This window comes from Dermacentor variabilis, chromosome 4 (genome assembly GCF_050947875.1).
Source record: "Dermacentor variabilis isolate Ectoservices chromosome 4, ASM5094787v1, whole genome shotgun sequence".
NCBI lineage: Eukaryota > Metazoa > Arthropoda > Arachnida > Ixodida > Ixodidae > Dermacentor > Dermacentor variabilis.
Window position 1 is genome coordinate 19,503,191 of NC_134571.1, and position 20,124 is coordinate 19,523,314.

General features: G+C 48.6%; 1 protein-coding gene across 5 annotated transcripts in view; it reads right to left on the reverse strand.

Annotated features, from left to right (window-relative positions):
• Positions 1-1,578: 1,578 nt before the first annotated feature.
• Positions 1,579-20,124, reverse strand: part of Jupiter (microtubule-associated protein Jupiter) — a 71,496-nt gene continuing 52,950 nt past the window's right edge. For 2 of the 5 annotated variants that reach the window (XM_075688296.1, XM_075688298.1), the window contains exons 2-4: positions 10,966-11,321; positions 6,147-6,209; positions 1,579-2,833 (exon numbers count right to left, since the gene is read on the reverse strand). In XM_075688296.1, the coding sequence (XP_075544411.1) occupies positions 2,736-2,833; positions 6,147-6,209; positions 10,966-11,321 (517 nt within the window). In that variant the 3' untranslated portion in view covers positions 1,579-2,735. The remainder of the gene's footprint in view (positions 2,834-6,146; positions 6,210-10,965; positions 11,322-20,124) is intronic. The other 3 variants (XM_075688297.1, XM_075688299.1, XM_075688300.1) reach the window with 3 other exon arrangements.

A 20,124-nucleotide genomic window follows, 5' to 3' on the forward strand; every position in this document is an offset into this window, starting at 1 on the left:
AGCCCCGTGCAGAACGGTTGGCCATTCGAACTTGTGGCTGTTGCATGGTTTATGCAGCATTTATGCAGGGTTGACATGTGGTCCCTTCTTTGTATAGATTGCACTGAAACTGGTTACTTTTTCCTGTACTGTGTGAGTGTTTTTTATGAACCATTGTATAGTTAGGGGAGGAAGATGATTATACAAAAATTAATGGTCCGTGGGTACAGGCAAGACAGCTATGACTGTACCGCTTGTTGCCGTGGCAGGTTTGTTGAAGTCAGCGCAGCGCATCGTCCGCTCTGCGTGTTTTAAGTAGGGGGGTGCGAATATTCGGAACTTTCGAATAGCGAATCGAATAGTGGCTTATTCGATTTGGTCTTCGAATCGTATAGTCACTAATTGTAAACACCAATGTTTCTCAAATATTTTTTCGAATATGTCAAAACGTCAGCTGTGCGCAATAAAACGTAAATTTGCAGCAAAAGTGTATAGGATAAGTTTCATTTCCGCGGCCATATTACAGGCATGGGACACAAGAACTTACGTAGTGCAGCGGGCTACATCGCTTCGTAGTCTCCGAAGAGTCCTGTGTATGCGAACCCGCTACTTACGTGTTCGTAATGCTCCATTTGGGTTCTTAAAATAAAACCCTTTACAACATGCAATGTAATGAGGGAAACTTAATGGCCTTACAAGGATGCGAACATCGCTTTGTATTGATTGAGAAACGGGCATGCATTATTCTAAAGCTATTCAATATTCGATTCGGTCTCAAAAATTACTGTTCAGGCTCACACGTATAATACCAATGCACCGCTGTTGACTGAGCTAGTACATGCTCGACAGATATACAAGAGAGCAACATTTACAGGAAAGAAGAAGGACCACCTGGGGGGAAGACTAGGGGAGGTGTGGCCAATTGGAATTTCCGCGACCGGACTGAACACATATCTAATAATGAATAGGTGTTTTCACCGTTACTATAACAATGTTCACATCAACATCGTTAGCAAGTTTCTGTCATTACACTGGACGTTATGAAGCCTTGTTTATTGAAAGCACAAATGGAACATCAGTGACAAATATGTAATTTGTTCGCATACTCGGGAATCTTCGGAGAGTGAGAACGGTCGCCGTTTAGACGGTAAAGTATGCCTTCCTGAGCGGCATACATAGGCTGCTCCACTACGTAATTTCTCGCGTTTTATGCGGGCCGTGGGGTCAAATTTATTGCATATTTTGCTCCAATTCTATGTTCGGTTGAGCGCGGTCGACATTCTGAAATATTCTAAAACCATTCGATATCCGCACCCCCTGTTATTGACGTAATGGTTCTAGTAAGCACCAATTTGCTCGAGCACACGTCCTGTGTCATTCCTCGTACCCGTTAATTTGGTGTTCCTTTAAATATTTCGATTGTATTGCATACCGTGGACCGGACTGCAAAGCGGACGTACGATTGTTATGCGGCTTCCCGCCATCTGCGCCACAGACAACCAACCTTGATTGCATCCGGGGGCGAAGACACGCAAGCTTCTTTTCATGTATTCTGCTCCTGTGGAATAAATCGCGAATCAAAAGAGTTCCGAAGAGGAGTGCGTTTCAATACTTTATTAAAAATACTGCGAGATACAAATCGTAGTACAGCACATACTCTTGTGCGGCATCATTTTGAGAGGAGAGAGCGCAGCGAATCAAAAGATTAAAAAATAAAAATAAGAAGAATGACAGAGCCGAAAAAATAGACATAGAGGAGTAGTTGCGATACAGGTTCGGTGTACACATGGCAGAACTGCCGAGGTCTACCGCCATCGTCGACACTTCACGTGAGCAGTGAGAACCTCGGGAGTGCATAGAAAAGCGTGAGATGGATGGAGTGGACAGACAGTATACCTTGCGCGCGGCTCTCTCTTAGTACAAGAAGCTCTATGCCTACTTTCAAACGACCACACTACATAGCTTTGGGCGAGACTATAAGAAAGCACGCATGTCACCTTTTTCTTTACTGCTTGCGGCGAGAAGCAAAGGTGGTTAAAAAAAACGCGTTGAAACTTCTCACCACTTTGCTGCGGACACACATTCGCTACCACTCCACTTTATATGTACACAAAATAGAGTTCGTTTCCTTGTACTCCCGTTTCCCGTTCATCTGGTCACCGGCGCCGTTAAAGCTGCGGGCAATCAGGGCTTGCGCCGCGTTCGCGCGTTGTATCGAATCGCGGCTTTTATTCACCGCTTGCTTTGTTTTGGTTTTTTCCGTTGCCTCGAGGCTATACACGTTTTCCTCAGGAACACGCCTTGGATTGAACGACGCATATACACGCTCGGTAGCGGACTTTCAGTGAACGTTTTTTTGCTACAGCAAAACACACAGAAAGCGTGCCTCGTATACACTGCTCGGCCCGCCTAACGGGCTACGCGCAGGTGGCGCAAATTCACTGCTTCTGCAAGAAACCTCGTAGCGTGACGGCGTATAGTAGAATAATCCTGATAACCCCGCGAAAAGAGACGCTAGACGTGCGTATTATAGCGGACGATGCTCTTCGAGAGTTTTCAGCTGTCCCCGTGAAAGACCCAGCCGCGCCCAAGAACGGCAAAAAAAAAAAAAAAAGAGAGACTGGCCAAAGCTCGAACACGCTGGCGGTGCTAATCAGCCGACCGACTGTGGCCCCCTCGCTGCCTGCACGTCGCTGAGAGGAAGGCGCGGAAAGAAGCTCGGAGGCTGTGTTCGTCGCCGCAGACGCGCAGCCTTTTCAGAAGCCTCCCGACGGCCTGCCCCCGGGAGCGTACTGGACGTGGCCGTTGGGCGGCGAGTCCACGGGTGAAGTGGATCCGTTGCTGCTGTACCCGTCTGCATCGGGAGGGAAAAGAAGAAGAGCAAGGTGTAGGCGGTACGTCTTTCCAAGTGAATCACCACGGGCAGATCCCGCCAACGTTACACGTATACTACGCTCGCTCAATTACGAAGCGTTGATTGGATGTGTGCTTATTATACACAGACATGCGAATGGCTGAAACAAAAATTAAATTAAGAAAACGAAATATTACGGGAAAGAAAAGCATTTCTTTTTCTGCTTTACGTCTTGAGCTCCTGAAAAATTGGCCAGAATTTCCAGCCCCCCAAAATAACCGTAAAAATTGAACAACATTTAGTGCAGAAAAGGGACCACGAGAAGTCCCCTAACGGAAGTAGTGATACCGACACAGGTAGCGCGCTAAATTTTTGTTTTACGTGTTTGAGTTTCGAAACATTTTCAGCGTTTGTAGAAAATTTATTTTGACGTCTTACGCCGATGGCGGCGGGTCCGCTTAATATTTTATTTCTTGTCAAGCGAATAAAATGTATTACGGAGATTGAGATTTTGCGCACCCAAATGGCTTTGGGTACCAAAGGAGACTTTGCCGCACCCAAAGCGCCACGGCCTGCGTTTTTTTTTTTTGTACAGCTTTTGCTTTCGTCTGTACACATTTAGCATTATTTTATAAACCCGACGGTTTGCGTCTCCAAACTATAGATGTGCCAAATCTAAAACTCCCTACGAGCAATAGACTAAAACTAAAATAAACTAAAACTTCCTATTAGGAAGTTAAGAAATGGCGTTTCAAGAGATTTTGCGTACGCAGAACCCGCCCGAACTTCATTGTCGGCCAATTGCGCTCTTTTGCGCTGCTTTCGACTCCCGGTGGATTTCCCATATTCATAAAACTCCATATTGAGTCTGTTCTTATTCTTTACCTGCATAGCGTATACAGAATCGTCCTGCTACAAATGTTTGTAGTGGACAGTGTGAAATCTAATTTATCCACAATTTTTCCTGAAAAAAAAAATGAAAAGGAACTTTTCAGGTCACTAAATCTTTGCGGAAAACTTTCATCTTTGATCAAACGCCCATAGCGAGCCCCTATCTTTCAGTAGAGCTGGAAAAACACGCGCTTTGGAAAGCTCCAGTCTTAATTTTTGACCACACCGATAATCTTTTTTCCACCAGCTTTTCCTAGCCAACTTCTTCAGAGCTGTCTTACACCAGCGACACGTCGGCGGGCAAGCAAAACACAACGAAGCACTCGGCTAGTGCCTAGGGCTCCTGTCTTTGAGTGGACTGAATGCTTCCATGTTGTCGACACGGCGTCTGGAAGCCCTACCGTCACCTGCCACATCATAGGATACATGCGCGCCGAGGTCTTGGTACACGGCCGTGGACTGATGCGTTATTGCGATGCCAGCGAAATCGTGTGGCGGGAGCCACGACATCTTAGAAACAAATACTTACAAACCTTTAACTTTGCGACTTCTGTAAGGCAGTTTGTTCAGCTGCCACGCGCAGTCAAAGTGGTTAAACTTTTGCAACAACGCCTAAGGCTGCATGTTACTTGCGCGACAGTATGATAACAGAAAACAATCGTGTCCTCTGCATTGCCTCTGCTAACTTTGGGATGATACCACCTTGTACAGCGTTGTAAGTAGTGTAGCCATAAGCATATGTGCGCGCAGATGAGACCTGGGGCGGCTTGCACGAACGTTTAATAACGAAAACAATAGCGAATTTAAGAACGGGTTCATAAATGAACCCTAGACAACTCCTAGTCCGCACTAGAACGCGTTCTTAAATTCGTTATTATTTTCGTTGTTAAATGTTCGTGCAAGCCGCCCCTGTATTCACAACGCCGCACGATTTGTGTTAACGAGTGAAGCGCGCGGCAGTCAATGGCAAGCAGGCCAAATGAATGAAGAGAGGAAGCACTTTGTGAATGCGGCCTCAGGTTAGTAAGCCACCGGTTTCGAACAATGCCTTTGTACGCAGACATGGACGTGATGCGTTCTGCAGGGTGTTGAGCGCACTTTAATCGTACTTCCGTACCTCAATATGTTAATTACTTCTGCACTAGTGCTAGAGTAATTCACATACTCACGTAACCGGACAGGTCGAAGGTGCAAAGGAAGGTTTAAGGTAGCTACCTCGAGCCTTGTTTGCACCTTCGCCCTGCCGTCTGGTCTACCTCGCTGCGAGACTTCACAGTGTCACTTGTGGGGCTGGGTGACGCGTTTGCAAACGCCTGTACTGGTACTTCATCGGCATGACAGGGACAGTGGCTCGTGTAGCTTCTGCGGTTCAGACGAGACCAGACCATTAAACACCATCCTGTGCTACGCAGCACTTATTACCAAACACAGTATCTGCGTGCTGCCCTAAACCGATTGGATGACAGATCGCTGAAGCAGATACAGAGACTTTGGAATCAACTGTCGTCCGCGCAGGAAGCCATTAAAACTTTCCTGCGCACATATTAAAGAAGTCTTGGCTGCGTGAATTGCATTGAACACGGGGTGAACGATGTGCGCGGGCACGCACCACTTCCTATCCCTTTTCTGCTTCCTATTCTTCCCCCACTGTAGGGTAGCAAACCAGGTACAACCAGGTTAACCTCGATGCCTTTGCTTCTTGCTTTTTCTATCTCTCTAGAGCATTTACGGTGAAAGAGCAGTGCAGGAAAAGACGCGGGAATCGACAGGGCAAGCATACGTGGATTGCAGTAAAACGTCAAACGGCAAGCATACGTGGATTGCAGAAAAAATATGTGGATTACCGTGTTAATGTTTCACTACTTTGATGTCTCTTCTAAGCACCCCATGATTTCTTGTTCCTTTTTCTTCTATATTTCTAAATATGGAACAGAAAGCTTGTGATATCCCGTCTAACGTTTTCTTTACTTTCTTTGTTGTCCTTGAACCTCTCTCTCTTTTTCTGCCCTTGGAAGGGGGTGTCATTACTCGTTGACATATACCCTTACCCTTACTCTCTTTATTCTTTCACTTATGATCTGATTCCAGTGAACTTGAATTTTTCTCCCCCCACTGTGCCTATAGGAGGCCTTAATTGTTTGTTTCAGTTTCTGGGGACAACATTATTCAACAGGATAGCGTCCACGGTGTCGATTCTCTTTTCCCGCCTCCTCTGTCATCGTGCAGCTCCACGAAAAAGATAAAAAAAAAAGGAAAAGGAAGGAAGGAGCGGGTGGGGTGGGTGGAAGACTTGACAGTCTGATACTGCGCGTGTGTTCGCCGTTGTGTGTGCGAATCACCTCGAGTAATTGCAATTAGAAAACTGTGCATCGATGCGCTTTCTGTTCTTTCGGCGATCGTGTGCTCCGCTCAAATTACTTACTCATGCCGCCGTGGCCATTTTGCTTGACGTGGTACACATCGCCTGTGATCGGGTTGCGGGACACTGCAAGAAAGCGTGCAAGACTCGTTGCAGCCAGGCCAGCCAAAAAAAAAAAAAAGGAAGCTCAGCATGCAGCCGCGATTGTATATCGTAAGCGTTGCAATGCATGCAGCCTTCGCACAATACACAAGTGCGATGCGGAGCATACGTGATATTTCCTGGTCGCTTTTGCCTGGCAGCAGGTGTAGACAAAGAATAAACAACGCTCCGTTTTCAAACCGCAACATGCATGTGCGCCATTAGAGTGCTTCAGCATAGCGTATAATGTCGACGCACACTGGAATGTTAGAGCAGTGCTCGTACGCCACATCCCGCAACGCCTCGTCAACCAAAGCATGCGAAACTCACAACGCGATGAGCGACTAAGCCACAGTTATTTGCTGGCGTAAACGTGTCTGTGATGCGCTGTGGTGCGACTAGGACGTTTCTAGCTTGTTATACTGAATATCCGAAAAGTAACTGTGCAGTGAGAAAATAAACAAAAATATGATGGTAATTGTGAATGACATCGCAGTTTCACTGGCGATATGAGCTCGCGAGCCCTGCAGTTCGTCTGGTAGCGTCTGTGGGGTGCACTCAAAGGACAGGTGTACGATAACAACGCTCACAGATTGCAGTAGCTACAGACAGCCGTTACCCAACACATTGCACAGATAACTCCAGCAGCTCTTCGTCCAGTGTTTGACAATGTGCAGTGTCGTGTGCGGACGTGTCTTCAAGCTTGTGGTGGACATTTTGACTATCTCCTGTAGTGATCACTGCACAGCTGTAAGTAAAACTTCAAACTTTAAGACCACCATTTTCCTTGCACAGTTATTTTTCGGACACCCAGTACAATTGACTTCCATTAATTAGATCCTGACGGGACAGACAAAATCGGTTGAATTATCCGGCGAGTCGAATTAAGCGATAGGCAGAAAATGACTCTGGAACACGCCGTTGATTCATTCGGCAGTATTTGACTTTAAATTTAGCTTCGCTATAACACAGTCATGTTATGCAGTGACGCACATTAAGCGGGAAAATGTGGCATTGTTATGGAACATAGCGCGTGCTTCTTAATTTACACAAGCACATGCGGCGTCTCCGGTCACAGTACGAGCACCGAGACGCCCAATAAGTTTTCCGGCAGGCCTTCAGAGTTTTAGATAGACCCCCCCCCCTCCCCCCCGGTCTTTTGTTGGCTTTAAACGTCCTCAGACTTTCCCGAGTTTTTTCATCTTACCACCTTCCTTTTCGCTAGCTTTCCCAAAACACAGATGGGTTTTCTCCGCTTTTCGGTGCACAGCGCTCGCGTGCGTGTATAACTAAGGAACGGGCCCCGTTAACGATCTCATATACGAGACGTTCATGGCGGGCGAAACGAGGGCTCAAATCGCCACAGCAACGTCAGAAACAGCTCCGAATCGCTGCCAGCAGGCTTATTAGGTGTCCAGGTGTTCGTACCGTGGCTGTAGACGGCGCGCACGGGCCTGTATAATCAAAAGACGCGTAGGATGTACCGTGACAGTGGTCTGTTTTCATTCGTAGTATACTTCACCGCAATATTTTGCCTATTCTTCAACGCGTAAGATGACTGTAGTGCGACGAAGCTGACCATTCAAGTTCGAATTATCCGGCGAAGGTCAATCTTGAGATCTAAATAACGGAAGTTTGGACCCATAGAAATGTATGGTCGCCGACCGGTACCTTTGATCTGGATAGAATTAATTGAGAAATTGAATTAACTGGATTTCTAATTAACGGAAGTCTACTATGGTTGGATATATGGTCACAAGATGTTGCCAAGAGCCATGACGTAAAAATGTGCTTTGCGGATGTGCTTCTACGTCGTGTACCCTCATATTCCGGAAAAAGCCCGATAAGTAGCTGATGGGAAATTGCTGTGCAAATTGGCGTTTGAGTAGGCATCATCATACGAGTTTCTTTGTATTTTAATATTGTTCATATGAACGACGAAGTTCAGCAACAGTTGAAACGTGTGTCAGTTTTATGACATCTTCCATTCGTTGTTTCAGAACGCTAAGCTAGTCGCATAAACTATGAACTGAACTCTTATTACGAGACTAAATTGGCTCCAACATGGATAACGAAGCCTGCTGATCGTTAGAGCCCGGTTATGCTCGCAGCCTAGCTTTAGAATCGTGTTGCACAACTACGTAGCGCTCAAACGAACTGTACGTCGATGATGCCATTAGAGAAAAAAAATGTATGCAGTCTACTGCCACGCATTAGAAGCGAATTGATTTTTTTAGCAGCGTCGCATCCAAAACAGCAAAAAAGCTCACAACGTCGCAAAGCAAACGGAAAAGAAAAAAGAAATACAATATATAAGGCCACACAAATGCAAACGTGGTCAAAGACAAGTAGTAATCGCGCGTGCTGTGCGCTGCGTGTCCAAGCAATGCACACAAGGACGCATTTTCTGCCAGGTGCCACGCTTTACGCGCGCCACACATACGCCACCGCCTTCGTGCAACTTGTAATCATGGCAGATGAGTGTTCTCTGCTTAAAGCTGAAAATAACATTCATACCTTGTAATCGTCGTCAATTATATTACGAACATTTAGGTAATAATACTATGACCATGCTCAGGTGCGTCTGCAGACCTGTGCCTCATGACTGGCGTGGTACTACAGCGCCAAATCCAACGCTACGTGAGTTAAGGCGCGCTGCCTGCTCAACACGGCGTAGCCAAACCAAAGTCGCCGAAGATAGGGCTGTTCTGATAGTGGAATATTCGAGTCTAATACTAATGTTCAAAAATATAGACTTCAAATGCCGAATACTCCAGCTTTTTCTTCTTTTAAAAGAAAATATACAGGAGAAAAGCGGTAAAAAAAATCAGTCCTTTTTTTGTTCAACACACGCTATGCTGTTTGGAACTCCGTTCAGCTGGAGAGCTTGTAAACTAGCAAGTAGAACATCATCACGAGTACCGATTGGCTTACGATGGGAACGTAAGGCAGATGGTGGGCCACATACGTGTCGACTTTCATTAATTCAACCCTTGCGGGACCGCAAGATTTGGTCGAATTATCCGAAAAGTCGAATTAACAGCGACAAAGTTATTTCATTCGTTCACTGCGTGCGTCGCGAACGTGCTTTTCTCCACGTCTTTTTTCTCGCTGATCTATTTCCTACTGAGACAACTTTGTTAACATTCTGAAAAATCACTTTCTTGACCTCGATGGAATACGCTATGCAATCGCCGCGCGACATAATGCTGAACGGACGAAGCAGAGTGCTGAATAAGGGGGGCGTGACACGACACGAAACAAGCGGGAATAGATGGATCACGAGTGGAAGGAGCGTCGACCACGAAAAGGTAAAAATAAAACAGCTTCACACCTATAGGGAAGTGACAGCGCCGTCTGCTGAACTATGTTTTCGAGCGTTTAGTAGGCGCTGCGCGCATGAGGGGGCAACCGTAGGGGTCGAGTTAACCGAAGAGGCATGCTTTAGCGTTGGAAGTAAACGGGGTTTCCTTTTCTAGTAATGTATAATTTCTCGCTTTCCAGTGCGTTCAATTTAAGCGATAAGCCGAATTAACCGAGACTGATTTAATGGGAGTCAACTGATATGTAGTTTTCAAGACAACACAAGCTCCAACACTCTTAGTAAACCGCACATTCGACCACAACCCCAGCTGAAAACTGTGTACTGTACTGAGTTCATCGGGTTCAAAACCTTTTTTACATGAAAGACGATGACCTCTTTGCATACAAGCAAACTTCTCGTTATTTTCATGAATTTGGGTCCTTTTTTGAGCAGGAAACGTTAGGGAAAGACAGGTACTGTCTTTGCTTACTTTCTAATGCAACGTAAGCTTTTCTTTTTGATTAACTATTAACTAGTCCTGAGCAGGCGCTTAAAAAATCATGCCACAATCTATGACGCCGCAGAAAGCTGATGCGAAAATTTCACTGTGATGGCATCACCCGTCCTTTCTAACATACCATGCGTCTATTGAGCGTAAGATGGTACTTTCAAATCCAGAGTCCAGAAACGTACACGGCTAACCTAGTTTCATTTAAAGGCACACTAAAGGCAAACATTAAGTCAATCCGAATTAATTACAAAGACCTTTCGCAGGAAAAAATGATGTAAAGTAGGGATACAGTGGTGTCCTCACTGAAAGCACGGTATCCACTGTTCCAGTTTGACAGATAGCAAAACGAACGACTGCTAATAAAACTAGCTGCGTTGCATCGAAAGAAAACACACTTAGGGCTATCGTATCGAGTTTTTCTACAGAATAGTCCACTGATACTCTTCATACCGGTCTGACGGCGCTATTAGAGTTCCTCGAAGTATGATGATGATGATGATATGAACATCCTTTCTGAAATGGGGTGGTACCATGCCCACGTGCGCCAATCGTTCTCTCTGCATTTATTGTTTTGTTTCCCAACAATCACTCTTACCCACTACGGGGAATTGGCCAAGAAGCAGGCGGTTTCGTTTTTGTTCTGTTTTTTTTTTTTCTTTTTGACCTGAGTGGTTGTGGCGCGTACCCACAGTGGGGCATCGGCCACGAATCGGGTGGTTAAATTAGGTGTACAAAAATAAAGTAAATTAACCATTTGAACGCTGGAACTTAGAAAGTAAAATATTTGCGAGAGGAAAAAAGCAACCAGAAGCGAACGATGAATAAGTTCTGTGTCTTAAAACCTCCTTTATTTCTCACTACCAGCTCGGCCACGAACTTAACGCTTCTGCAGACCCTATGAATGCCTATATAGAGGCTTCCCTTACAAGGTAGCTCACCGAACTTCTTGGAGGCCGATGCCGGGGCGGGGGCCTGTGGCGCGGGTGAGTCGAGCTCGCTAAAGATGTTGGACTTCATGCGGTCGACGACGCGCCGTGGGGTGGGCACGTCTTCCGAGCCGAACAGGCGCTCCTGGCTGTTGTCGCTCATGCGGCGCCGCGTGGGCGTACTGGCGCCACTGGAAGGCGTCGTCGGCGTCAGGTCCTCCTCGGAGGGCGTGAATATGGACGACTGCTGGTAGTTCTTGACCCTGCGCGGCGTGCTGGGCTCGGCGCCCGACTGCAGCTGCGGGGAGCGCACGCCGAAAATGTCGCTGTCGTCGCCGCCAGGGGGCTTGATCACCCTGCGCAAAGAACGAGAACAGGGCAGAGTGAGTCCGGACATATTGTAAAGCAACAGGCAGCGTCGGAGGGGAGTATGGGTACAAGGGCTGTAAAGCGCTATGGTGAGTTAAGCATCAGGCCAACCAGGCGGTTTCAATAGCGCATTCGAAAAATCCAGGCTGCTTGACCGCAGCCTACACGGGCGCGCTACACACTCCACTGGAGCATTACTGTGCTGCATTCGTGGCGAAAAACAAAAGCTAGAACATGCTTCACTGTTCCAGTCTTCGATATATACATATATAGAGAATCTGAAGCTTAGAACGACTGAAAGCTGAACTAGTTGGTAAGGATTCATGAAACGCGGCGTTCGTGTTGTCCACTTCTCTTGCGTCCTTGTCTAGAGAATCTGATCACGTCACAGCGTAGAGCAGAATACACAACGCCAATTTCAACACCGGAGTCGCATTGTCAGCGCGAGGTTCAATGCGTGCGCATGCTCCTCGCAGCTCCAGATAGTGCGCGGACAGATCACAGCCTCATCCAGCGTTACAATGACAGCGTCATCCGACATTATAACAACGCGTCGCGGTTCGCCTGTATCATCAAGTGGCGTATTATTCGGGTTGCGCGGGTCGACTTGCGCCTTTCTATACATAATCACCGGACAGCGTAAACAGAGGCTTCACGCTGTGCGCACGCACCGCGGACAAAGGAATATTCGCCAAGGAGAGACAGCGATGTGATTGATGAGCGAAGGATAGGCACCGAATTTCGAAGTTGCGCAACTTGGGCACACGATGGAAGGCCCCTCCTACACGACTTGCTAGAAGACAAATTCATAAATGACATGCCCCGCGCGAGCATAGCGGCGCATCTTCCCCTTGGCTGATTAAAAAGCGACGCCGACAGAACGTGCGTCGCCCGTTCTTCTTCGGAAAGCTTGTTATAGAAGAGAAACAAAACGCAGAAATGACGCAGAGACCCTATTGTCGCGTGACTCTTCGTTCATTCTCGGTCTGCTCGCCCGTCCAGGGCTGACGGTCACAGGGACGCCCCGCTGTCGCGCGAGCGCTATGGTCCCTAGCGGCGCGGCGAGACCGGAGGACACGGGCAGGGCCCTCTGAAAAGGGCGCGACGGATTCAGCGTCTCCGGAAGGAAGTGAGAATGGGCTTCCGGTGCCTGTGTACGCCATACCCCATTGTCCTTCTCCGCTGCAGGAGTGGGGCGGGCTTGTCGCTCCGGAGAAAAGAGACTCACCGCCCGAGTCCTTCGTCCTCAAAGACAAAAGAGGTATACGCACACACAATCGAGTCGACTCCCAAGTGTGCGCGCTCGCTGGAGCGCGCGCTTTTCCTCGGTCCCGCAGTGAGTCGAGCCAGTAATTACACGAAACCTTTGTCTGGAGCAGCGGCCGCCGCTTTCGCCCGCACGCAGACAGCCGTGCTCAAAGGGTTCTTGAGTCAAGTGGAACACGAAGCTTCGGCTCGAGCGCTTCCCTCTCGTCGCACGCTTGGGAGTCCCGTCGTCCTTTTCATTCTTTCTTTCTTGACAGTCTTTTGATGTCTTCTTCAATGGGTGGCATCACATAATAACGAGCGGCTCTGTCATCAAGCGTTGCGCGAGCTAGGATTAAGCTGCTTGAACGGTATGCTCAGAAGTATGCAATTTGGGAATGGATGATAACTTAATATCCGCACCCCTATATAACGCCAGTCTCTTACGGCGAAAATGGTCATAGCAAATGGGTTATAGCAAACGCTATAGTGTTTGCTATATAAGTTAGAAGGTCGCTATAAGCTAGGGTTTGCAAGGTAGGCGGTCGTTGTGGCTCTCCCAGACAGAATGGCTTGGTCCAACACTGATACATAATTCACGGGTCCAATTTCATAAAGGGGCTCACTATAAGTAACAAGACAGGCAAGATGCAGGTGGCGCTTAGGATCAGGTGGGCCTCGCCCAGCAAAATCAAGTAACCTGGAATTAGCCTCGTCCGCTCCGCGGGATAATCGAAATTAGAATTTTTTGGTAGATAGTCAAGAAGTCGTTTTAATGGCAACATGAAAGCCATATAGAATAACGTTACCTTAACAAGATACACCATTAAACGAGAATATCAACAGATTGACTTTATCTACACCAAATTTAGCTGGTTCTAGCAAGCCTCCTATATTAATGCTGCACCTTTCTATCGCGCTCGTTTAAATATATGTACAATATTTTTTCCTTCACAGTCAGCCATCCTGCACGTGCCAGAGCATTACTTTCAGTAAGCTTTTCAAGCTAGGATAACCACATTACCTTTGCTTAAAGCAACGTATTGTTGCTTTTTTGCGAAGAGGCAAAAATAATCGTAATAATCATATGCAGAATAAAGCATCGGCCCAGCAGTTAAGAAAACCGCTAAGCAAGGAGTTTTAGATAAGCTAGACAATGTTCATACTGGATTTTCTTGGCGCGGCGTCACCGGACATCGGTGCTTCCAGATTACGCCCGCGATGACCATGGCCCAATGTCGTCTGCTGTGGGCCTCTTCGATTATCCGTTTTTGACAGTTCCGGACTGTCCGAGGTGGTGTTTTCAGGCAATGAGCGTTGAGTGTGTAGCGACACGGACAGTCTGCGACTGTCAAGGACGGATGATCGAAGAGGTCCAGTGTTTTGCACGCGGTATTCATGGGCGCTGGGCGACGCGACGGTGGAAATACGCCGGTAATGCGCTCCATGTGGCTGCCGCTTGGCACTCACGGCCGACACGATTATCGGCCAACTTTGAGCAGAAATATTTACACGTTCCGTCATCACCTGGTCACACCCTCGCGCCTGTTTCAAAATCCTGCGCTAGCTTCCGTTTCCTTTTTTATTTCTCGCGTTGTTAAGCGCAGCACCACAAAGCTGATTTCCCTAGAGCGTCAGTTGATTAGATTTCGAGGAAGGGTCCGACGACGAGAGAAATGCGCGTAAATCTTTGGTGTCGCCAGACCATCGTGGTTGACTCATACTTAGCCGCCGGCGCGAGCGGCATGCGGTCGCGGCAGGCGGTCAACAGAAAAGCAGAGGGGGGAGGTAGGTGCGGGCGAAGACCGTGGGGGCCCCTCCATTGGCGAACGGGTCGGTCATTATTATAGGCGCACGTGAGCCAACCTGGCTTCCGGGGGATCATGTGAGTCAGGAGCTGCCGCTGGCCGGCTTTTAAGCCTGACTTAGGAGCAGCGGGGTGTTGTCGCCCGGCTGCAGCAGCCCGACTCGATTATTACGGGACCGACGCCGTGGCGCGCGGAGTAACCACGGGCACAGGAGGAGGAACGGTGCTGCCGTTCCAGGAAGGGACGGCGCTCCACAGGTGGTGCTGGCGAGAGCAGCCCGCTCGTGCTGCCAGAAACAGCGGCAATCGAGAACGGTTATTTCGCCCTCTCCCTCCGTTCTTCCTGCGTGCCGCCGCAGTAAATTTACAAGTCTGTGCCGCCGCTGGCTTTGCCGTGCACGCCCCAGCCAGAAGGAAATGGCGAAGGGTTGCTGGTGTAAGCGTTGGCTCGTCCGTTTGTGTGCAAGTGGCGCGTGTGCGATAATGCGGGCATCCTCGCTCGTCCGCTGCTTCTACGCCACCGATTTGCTGTTCTATCTGGCTTGCAAACGAGTTTTTGAACTGTGAAAGCTTGCTTCGTCGGTATTATTTCTTGTTTTCTTTTATTCTCGCGGTGGCTTTAGCTAGAGGCGACTGGATAAGGCATCAAATTAACTATGAAAGAATAAGGGAAAGAAGTGTTGGCACTGGCTTTCGCCGGGAACGCGCAGTATACTCGCGGCCTGAGGCGGCGGAAAAGCTGAGCGAAAGTTGAATGGAAAGCATTATGGCTGTTATGGGTTGCTTAAGCGTCCCGTGTAGAATATTTCTCGTTGTTCCAAGAAATAGCGATTAAGTAGAGAGAGAGAGAAAGCAAAAGCGCAAAGCAAAGGTCAGCCAGAGTTCATTTTACAGCGGTATTCCTACGGCGCTGTGTTAGAAGAGTTCCAGGAAGTGGTTTCTGACGCCTCCGTGCAAGCGGGGCTGCGTGTACATCGCGACACTTGAGGACAAAACGCGCCGCAAAGCGCCAATCTAACGTTTCTCATCTCCATGTAAATTGATTTCAGCTAGAAATTGTCCACGAAGTGGTGCGCGGGCAAATAACAGCGACAGTAGATCAAAGTTCTGATTATGGGCCACTTTGGGGCAAAGTGCCGGAGCTGGTGACTATAACGTGACTTGTAGAAAAAGTGAGTGCCTTTATTTATTGTGGTACATTTCGTACGATCACAAACGGAATTTTTTATATAAATAAGCGATTTCGGCGTTTTGCGTGCATGCTTTTCTGTAGAGCCTCGTGCGCTGCGAGAGATGGCGCCGCTTTTTAGCTGGCTTGCTCATTTTTGTTGATGTCACTTGTCATGGTAGAGTTAAAGCAATACAGGTATATGTAATATTAGGTTAAATAAGCCAACAGTCTGCCGTACATATATGACGCTGCAAATACTTAAATGTAAAAAATAAATAAGAAGATATATATATATATATATATATATATATATATATATAAACAAATTGACTGCTACACTCTGCAAGCGAGCTTCTCCAAAAAAAACGGGGCGCTCGTCTTGCTTTGCGGTAAAGCTTTCTTACGAAGATCTGTACTATCCCAATCACATTCATATGACAAACTTTTCACGTTGTCTGAGCCACTCCAGCTTCCCGACCAGTCCTGCCGACGAGTAAGCGGCACGCCAACGACACGGCATCGTGATGGCACGTACAAAATGCTTCGCGACCATATATCGAAAGCCAGAACGCAAACTGCCTCCGTTCGGCAGACCTCGTCGGAAGGGAGGGCGAGCGCGCTTCGCTTGATGGTCACCCGTGCATTCGAGTGGGTCGCGTCAGCATTATCGAAATCGGGGACGCTCTGGGTGGGCTGGCGAGTTACGGCCGCCACGAGCAAGTCGTCAGCGCCGCATAGTGACGCCGGCAGCATGAGTCACTGCCCCAAAACTGGGAGCGAGAGGAACAGCGCCAGTTCCTGTTGATTCTATCGGATGCCCCGGCAATTTAGTTCTGCGCCCTGTTGACAGCCGGCGGGCGCAGAGGGGTTTCTGGGGAGCTGCGGCACGAGGACTGCGGCGGCTTTGTTGTACAAAAAGGTGCAGCATTGCGGATGCTACTACGAAACGTGCTGAGGCAATCGCTATGGTCCGCTGCAGAAATCGGTGTCGAGTTTCGGCGATGTTAGCAGTAGACGGTCATTGCCGTAGAGAAATTAAGGCGCCCGCGATTGTTTACGCATCTCAAGTAAAGGTGTTTGTTTATCACTCCTTGTGCGCCTGGAGTGGCCTGGAGTCATTCGCAAGGCATCTGCTGCGTAACAAAGGTGATAGGGCTTTGATCGCTGCTCGTCCGTGCCTCTACATCGGCTTCCTATAATGGAAGCTATCTGCACTGCTCAATTTGCTGTTGCGCCCAACTTTCCGACGTCGTAATGGTTGCAAGAGACCAGTTTGGCTGCGCACGAGCGCATCAAATGAGCGTTAACGAGCGGGCAACAGTGAAGAGACGCTTACGCTAAATGGTTGCAGGGGCTTAGAACTCCTGTAAGGCACGGTAAATACAAGCGGGCGGTGCGTGACGATCGTTCAAGCACGCAGCTCGTCTGCGCGTGCGCGATTGAGCAGTGTCAGTACCGCGAATTTCACCGAGACAGGATTCCCTGTATCGTCTTCTTCACAGCTCAGCGTGCATGGAAAGCGATGGCAGAATGCGCAGTTCCATACATAGAATGGTGTGCGTGACTTGAAGAACTCTGTGCATCGGTATGTCATAGCAGTACTGGTAAGTGCTTGGGTACAACGCAAATGCAAGACACGACGAGTACAACGCCTGTCCTCGACGCGCCTTTCTATGCCCTGTGTCTCGCATTTGCGCAGTAACCCAAACACTATGGAAAGTCGCCAACTAGTCCAATGCGCCATGCTGCTAAGTAGTGATAGGTTAACCTTAGCGCTATCTTCCATATTGCTGCATAGATTTAATGGCACCCACTGTAGGAGGAGTGTGTGGGGTACGGGGTTGGGAGTGGTTAGGCGGGAGCGTGCGCTGCGCAAGCGCTTTTTTATGACGACTCATCTTGCTGTGAGCACGCGCCTTCCCTTTTGCCCTGGCTAACGGCCTCTTCCCCACTGACGTACGCAGAAATCTTGCGGACCCGCAAGTACGCATACTCGTAGCTGCATGGAACTCTCCGGAGAGTCTGTTGGGGGAGAACAACCTTGCTCGTGCTGGGGGAACCGTCGCTCTTGGTGCTCTCATGAGATTGAAGACCCAGCCCGTTTACTTGCTGCGTTAACTCAGAGAGCTGACGCCCGCGCAAAGTTCGCATTGAAGTCTCCGTGCCTATCTCCCAACTTCCTCATCTCATTACGTGTCCCGTGCGGACTCGTAAATATGTCGCTCTTTTGACGTTAGTTTTCGATCAGGAATCGTTTCGATAGTGTCGGTCGCGTCGTCACCCACCAATGCATACGCCACTTCTGTCTGTATGAACGAGATTGATTTCGTGATTTCCGCTTCGAGCGTTGTATTTCTATTCTAGAACCCCTCGTCTTTTGTTCTGTACGCTCTTCTTCAACGCTCAGCTATTCGTCGGCTGAGCTATGTGACGCTAAGGCCTCCTTTGCTATGAAGTTCTGCGAATTTATTTTTATTTACCCACAGGTGTAGCTGTTACAGGGGCTAGTACCTGTGCTTTATATCGCATATCTAGTTTCCTGAAAAGTGAAATACAGTAGTCGGAAGCGTTTTGCTTCTGACCTCACCTCCTTATCTCCATAGCTAAATCAAGGTGCCCTGTCTAGCGCTGGCTGGATGAGCCGGTTAATAGTCTCGGAGGAAAACCTCGCCGTTCTATATTTTTCGTTCCTTTCCTGGGACGCTCCCAACTTAGCAACGTAATCAAAGTGTCCCGTGCGTGCTCACGGATCGCGGGCTTATAATATACTCGCTCCACGGTTCGCTTGACAAAAGAAGAACATTCTGCGGTGCAGGCAAGAAGACAGAACCCGCGCGTGCAGCCCGAATAAGGAGCCTCGGCAGCCGGCGCATGCTGCGGCACGGAGACGCCATTTCTCTGCGCGGCCTGCCGCCGCACACGGCGCGCCGGAGATAAATGGCTTCCTGCGGCGCCAATCTGATAAGGCGCGGGTGCGCACTCCCGAATGAGCTACCACGGCGAACGAAGTACGCACGCACGCGACGCCAGCTCAGCCTGGACCGTTACACGCCCCTGCGTACACGAGAGCTCGGGCCTTGCTCGCGCACCGAGCCATTGTTGGAAGAGCGAAGTCGAATGGTGCTGCTTCTGCGTGTCCTCGAGCGTCAGGCTCGCGAAAGGGCGCACGACACTTCGTCATCGATTTCCTGCCTTTTGCGGCACAAGTAATACGCAATTTGTATTCTTGCGCGTTCTTCGTCAACAATGGAAGTGCATTGTCTCTGGCTCGCGCGATGGGTAACCATGGATATATATATATATTTTCCCCCTTTCACCCGTGGTGTAGTGAGTTCGAGCAAGCCATCGTTTTGGATTTGTCTCGGTCGAGAAAACAGGATGCCATTTTCGGGCAAAGCGTACGCGCCAGCACGATAGAACGTCTACGTGGGACTCTCAGATAGAGAGAGAGAGAGGTTGCGCTCCCTTGTAGAAAGCTCCGCGAAGGAAAATTGGCCCGAAGATAAATTGCAGGCAACGGTTGACGTTGCAGTGAGGCGTTACGTACAGGTTTATGTGAGTCTTCTGCTTCGATTGTCTCCGACGTAATCGACGTTTTCGCACACGCTAATAACCCTCTAGAATATCATCGTGGGCTTTCGTATGTTGTGCATGCAAGACGGTGAAGTGAATGTTTACCAATGGCGCCGTGAAGTTCTGCGTCGCTGCGTTCTCTTTCGCCTTACCGCCGAGCACTTTCGCGGTAGGGTTGGTAATATCCATGAACGATTAACCGATTAAAGGTATCCGTCAAAGCGATTAATCTTCATCGATGTCCACCTTTCATTTAACCGGCTTAATCAGTCAGACATGTTCGATTAATCCTTTTCTAGATTTTGACAGGAGTGGCGCAAAAATTTTGAAATCGTACCAGAATGGCGGAGCACAAGCAGTGACTGTGCGGCTGTGGTAGAGCGAGTGTCGAGTGTTTTTGCGAGTCCCGATCGAGTGATGCCGAGCCGAGCCCTCTCTTTTCCCACACGCCGTACGTAGCTGGCGGCTTGAAATGTCTTCGAGCGCAATTCGAGGCATACTAGAGCAGCCCAGTCGGTGATCGTCGTGTCACTCCCAGTGCACTAAAGACGTGGCCCAGCATTCGCGCCGGTTCGGAGCATGTATACGACATAGCGATGTAGTTCATGTCGATTCCAGCAAATCTATAGCTTCCTAGCGTGTATTCTCGCAGGCTGGTTGTGTGGCCATTCAAAGAAGGTGTCGGTTTCACCCAAACATCCCAGCCAATTGAAATTATTTTGCTCTGCAGAAAAGAGCATGTGGCTTAATATACTGAACCATCAATTTTCTTTTCTCCCGTGCATATTGCAATTTCTTGCATACTTTAGTTGGAATTGAGCTTTGTTGCGTACTCCAGGGTAGCGTACCGTACTGCTGCCGAGAAGTAGCGACTCCTGCCTATCGAAGCTCGACCGGACATTACTTATTGGGTAGCGTGGCGTTGTCGGCGGGCTGCAGGCATCCGGTAGATCATGGCGACCAAGCAGGGGCGAGACGATTTGCTAGTGCGAAA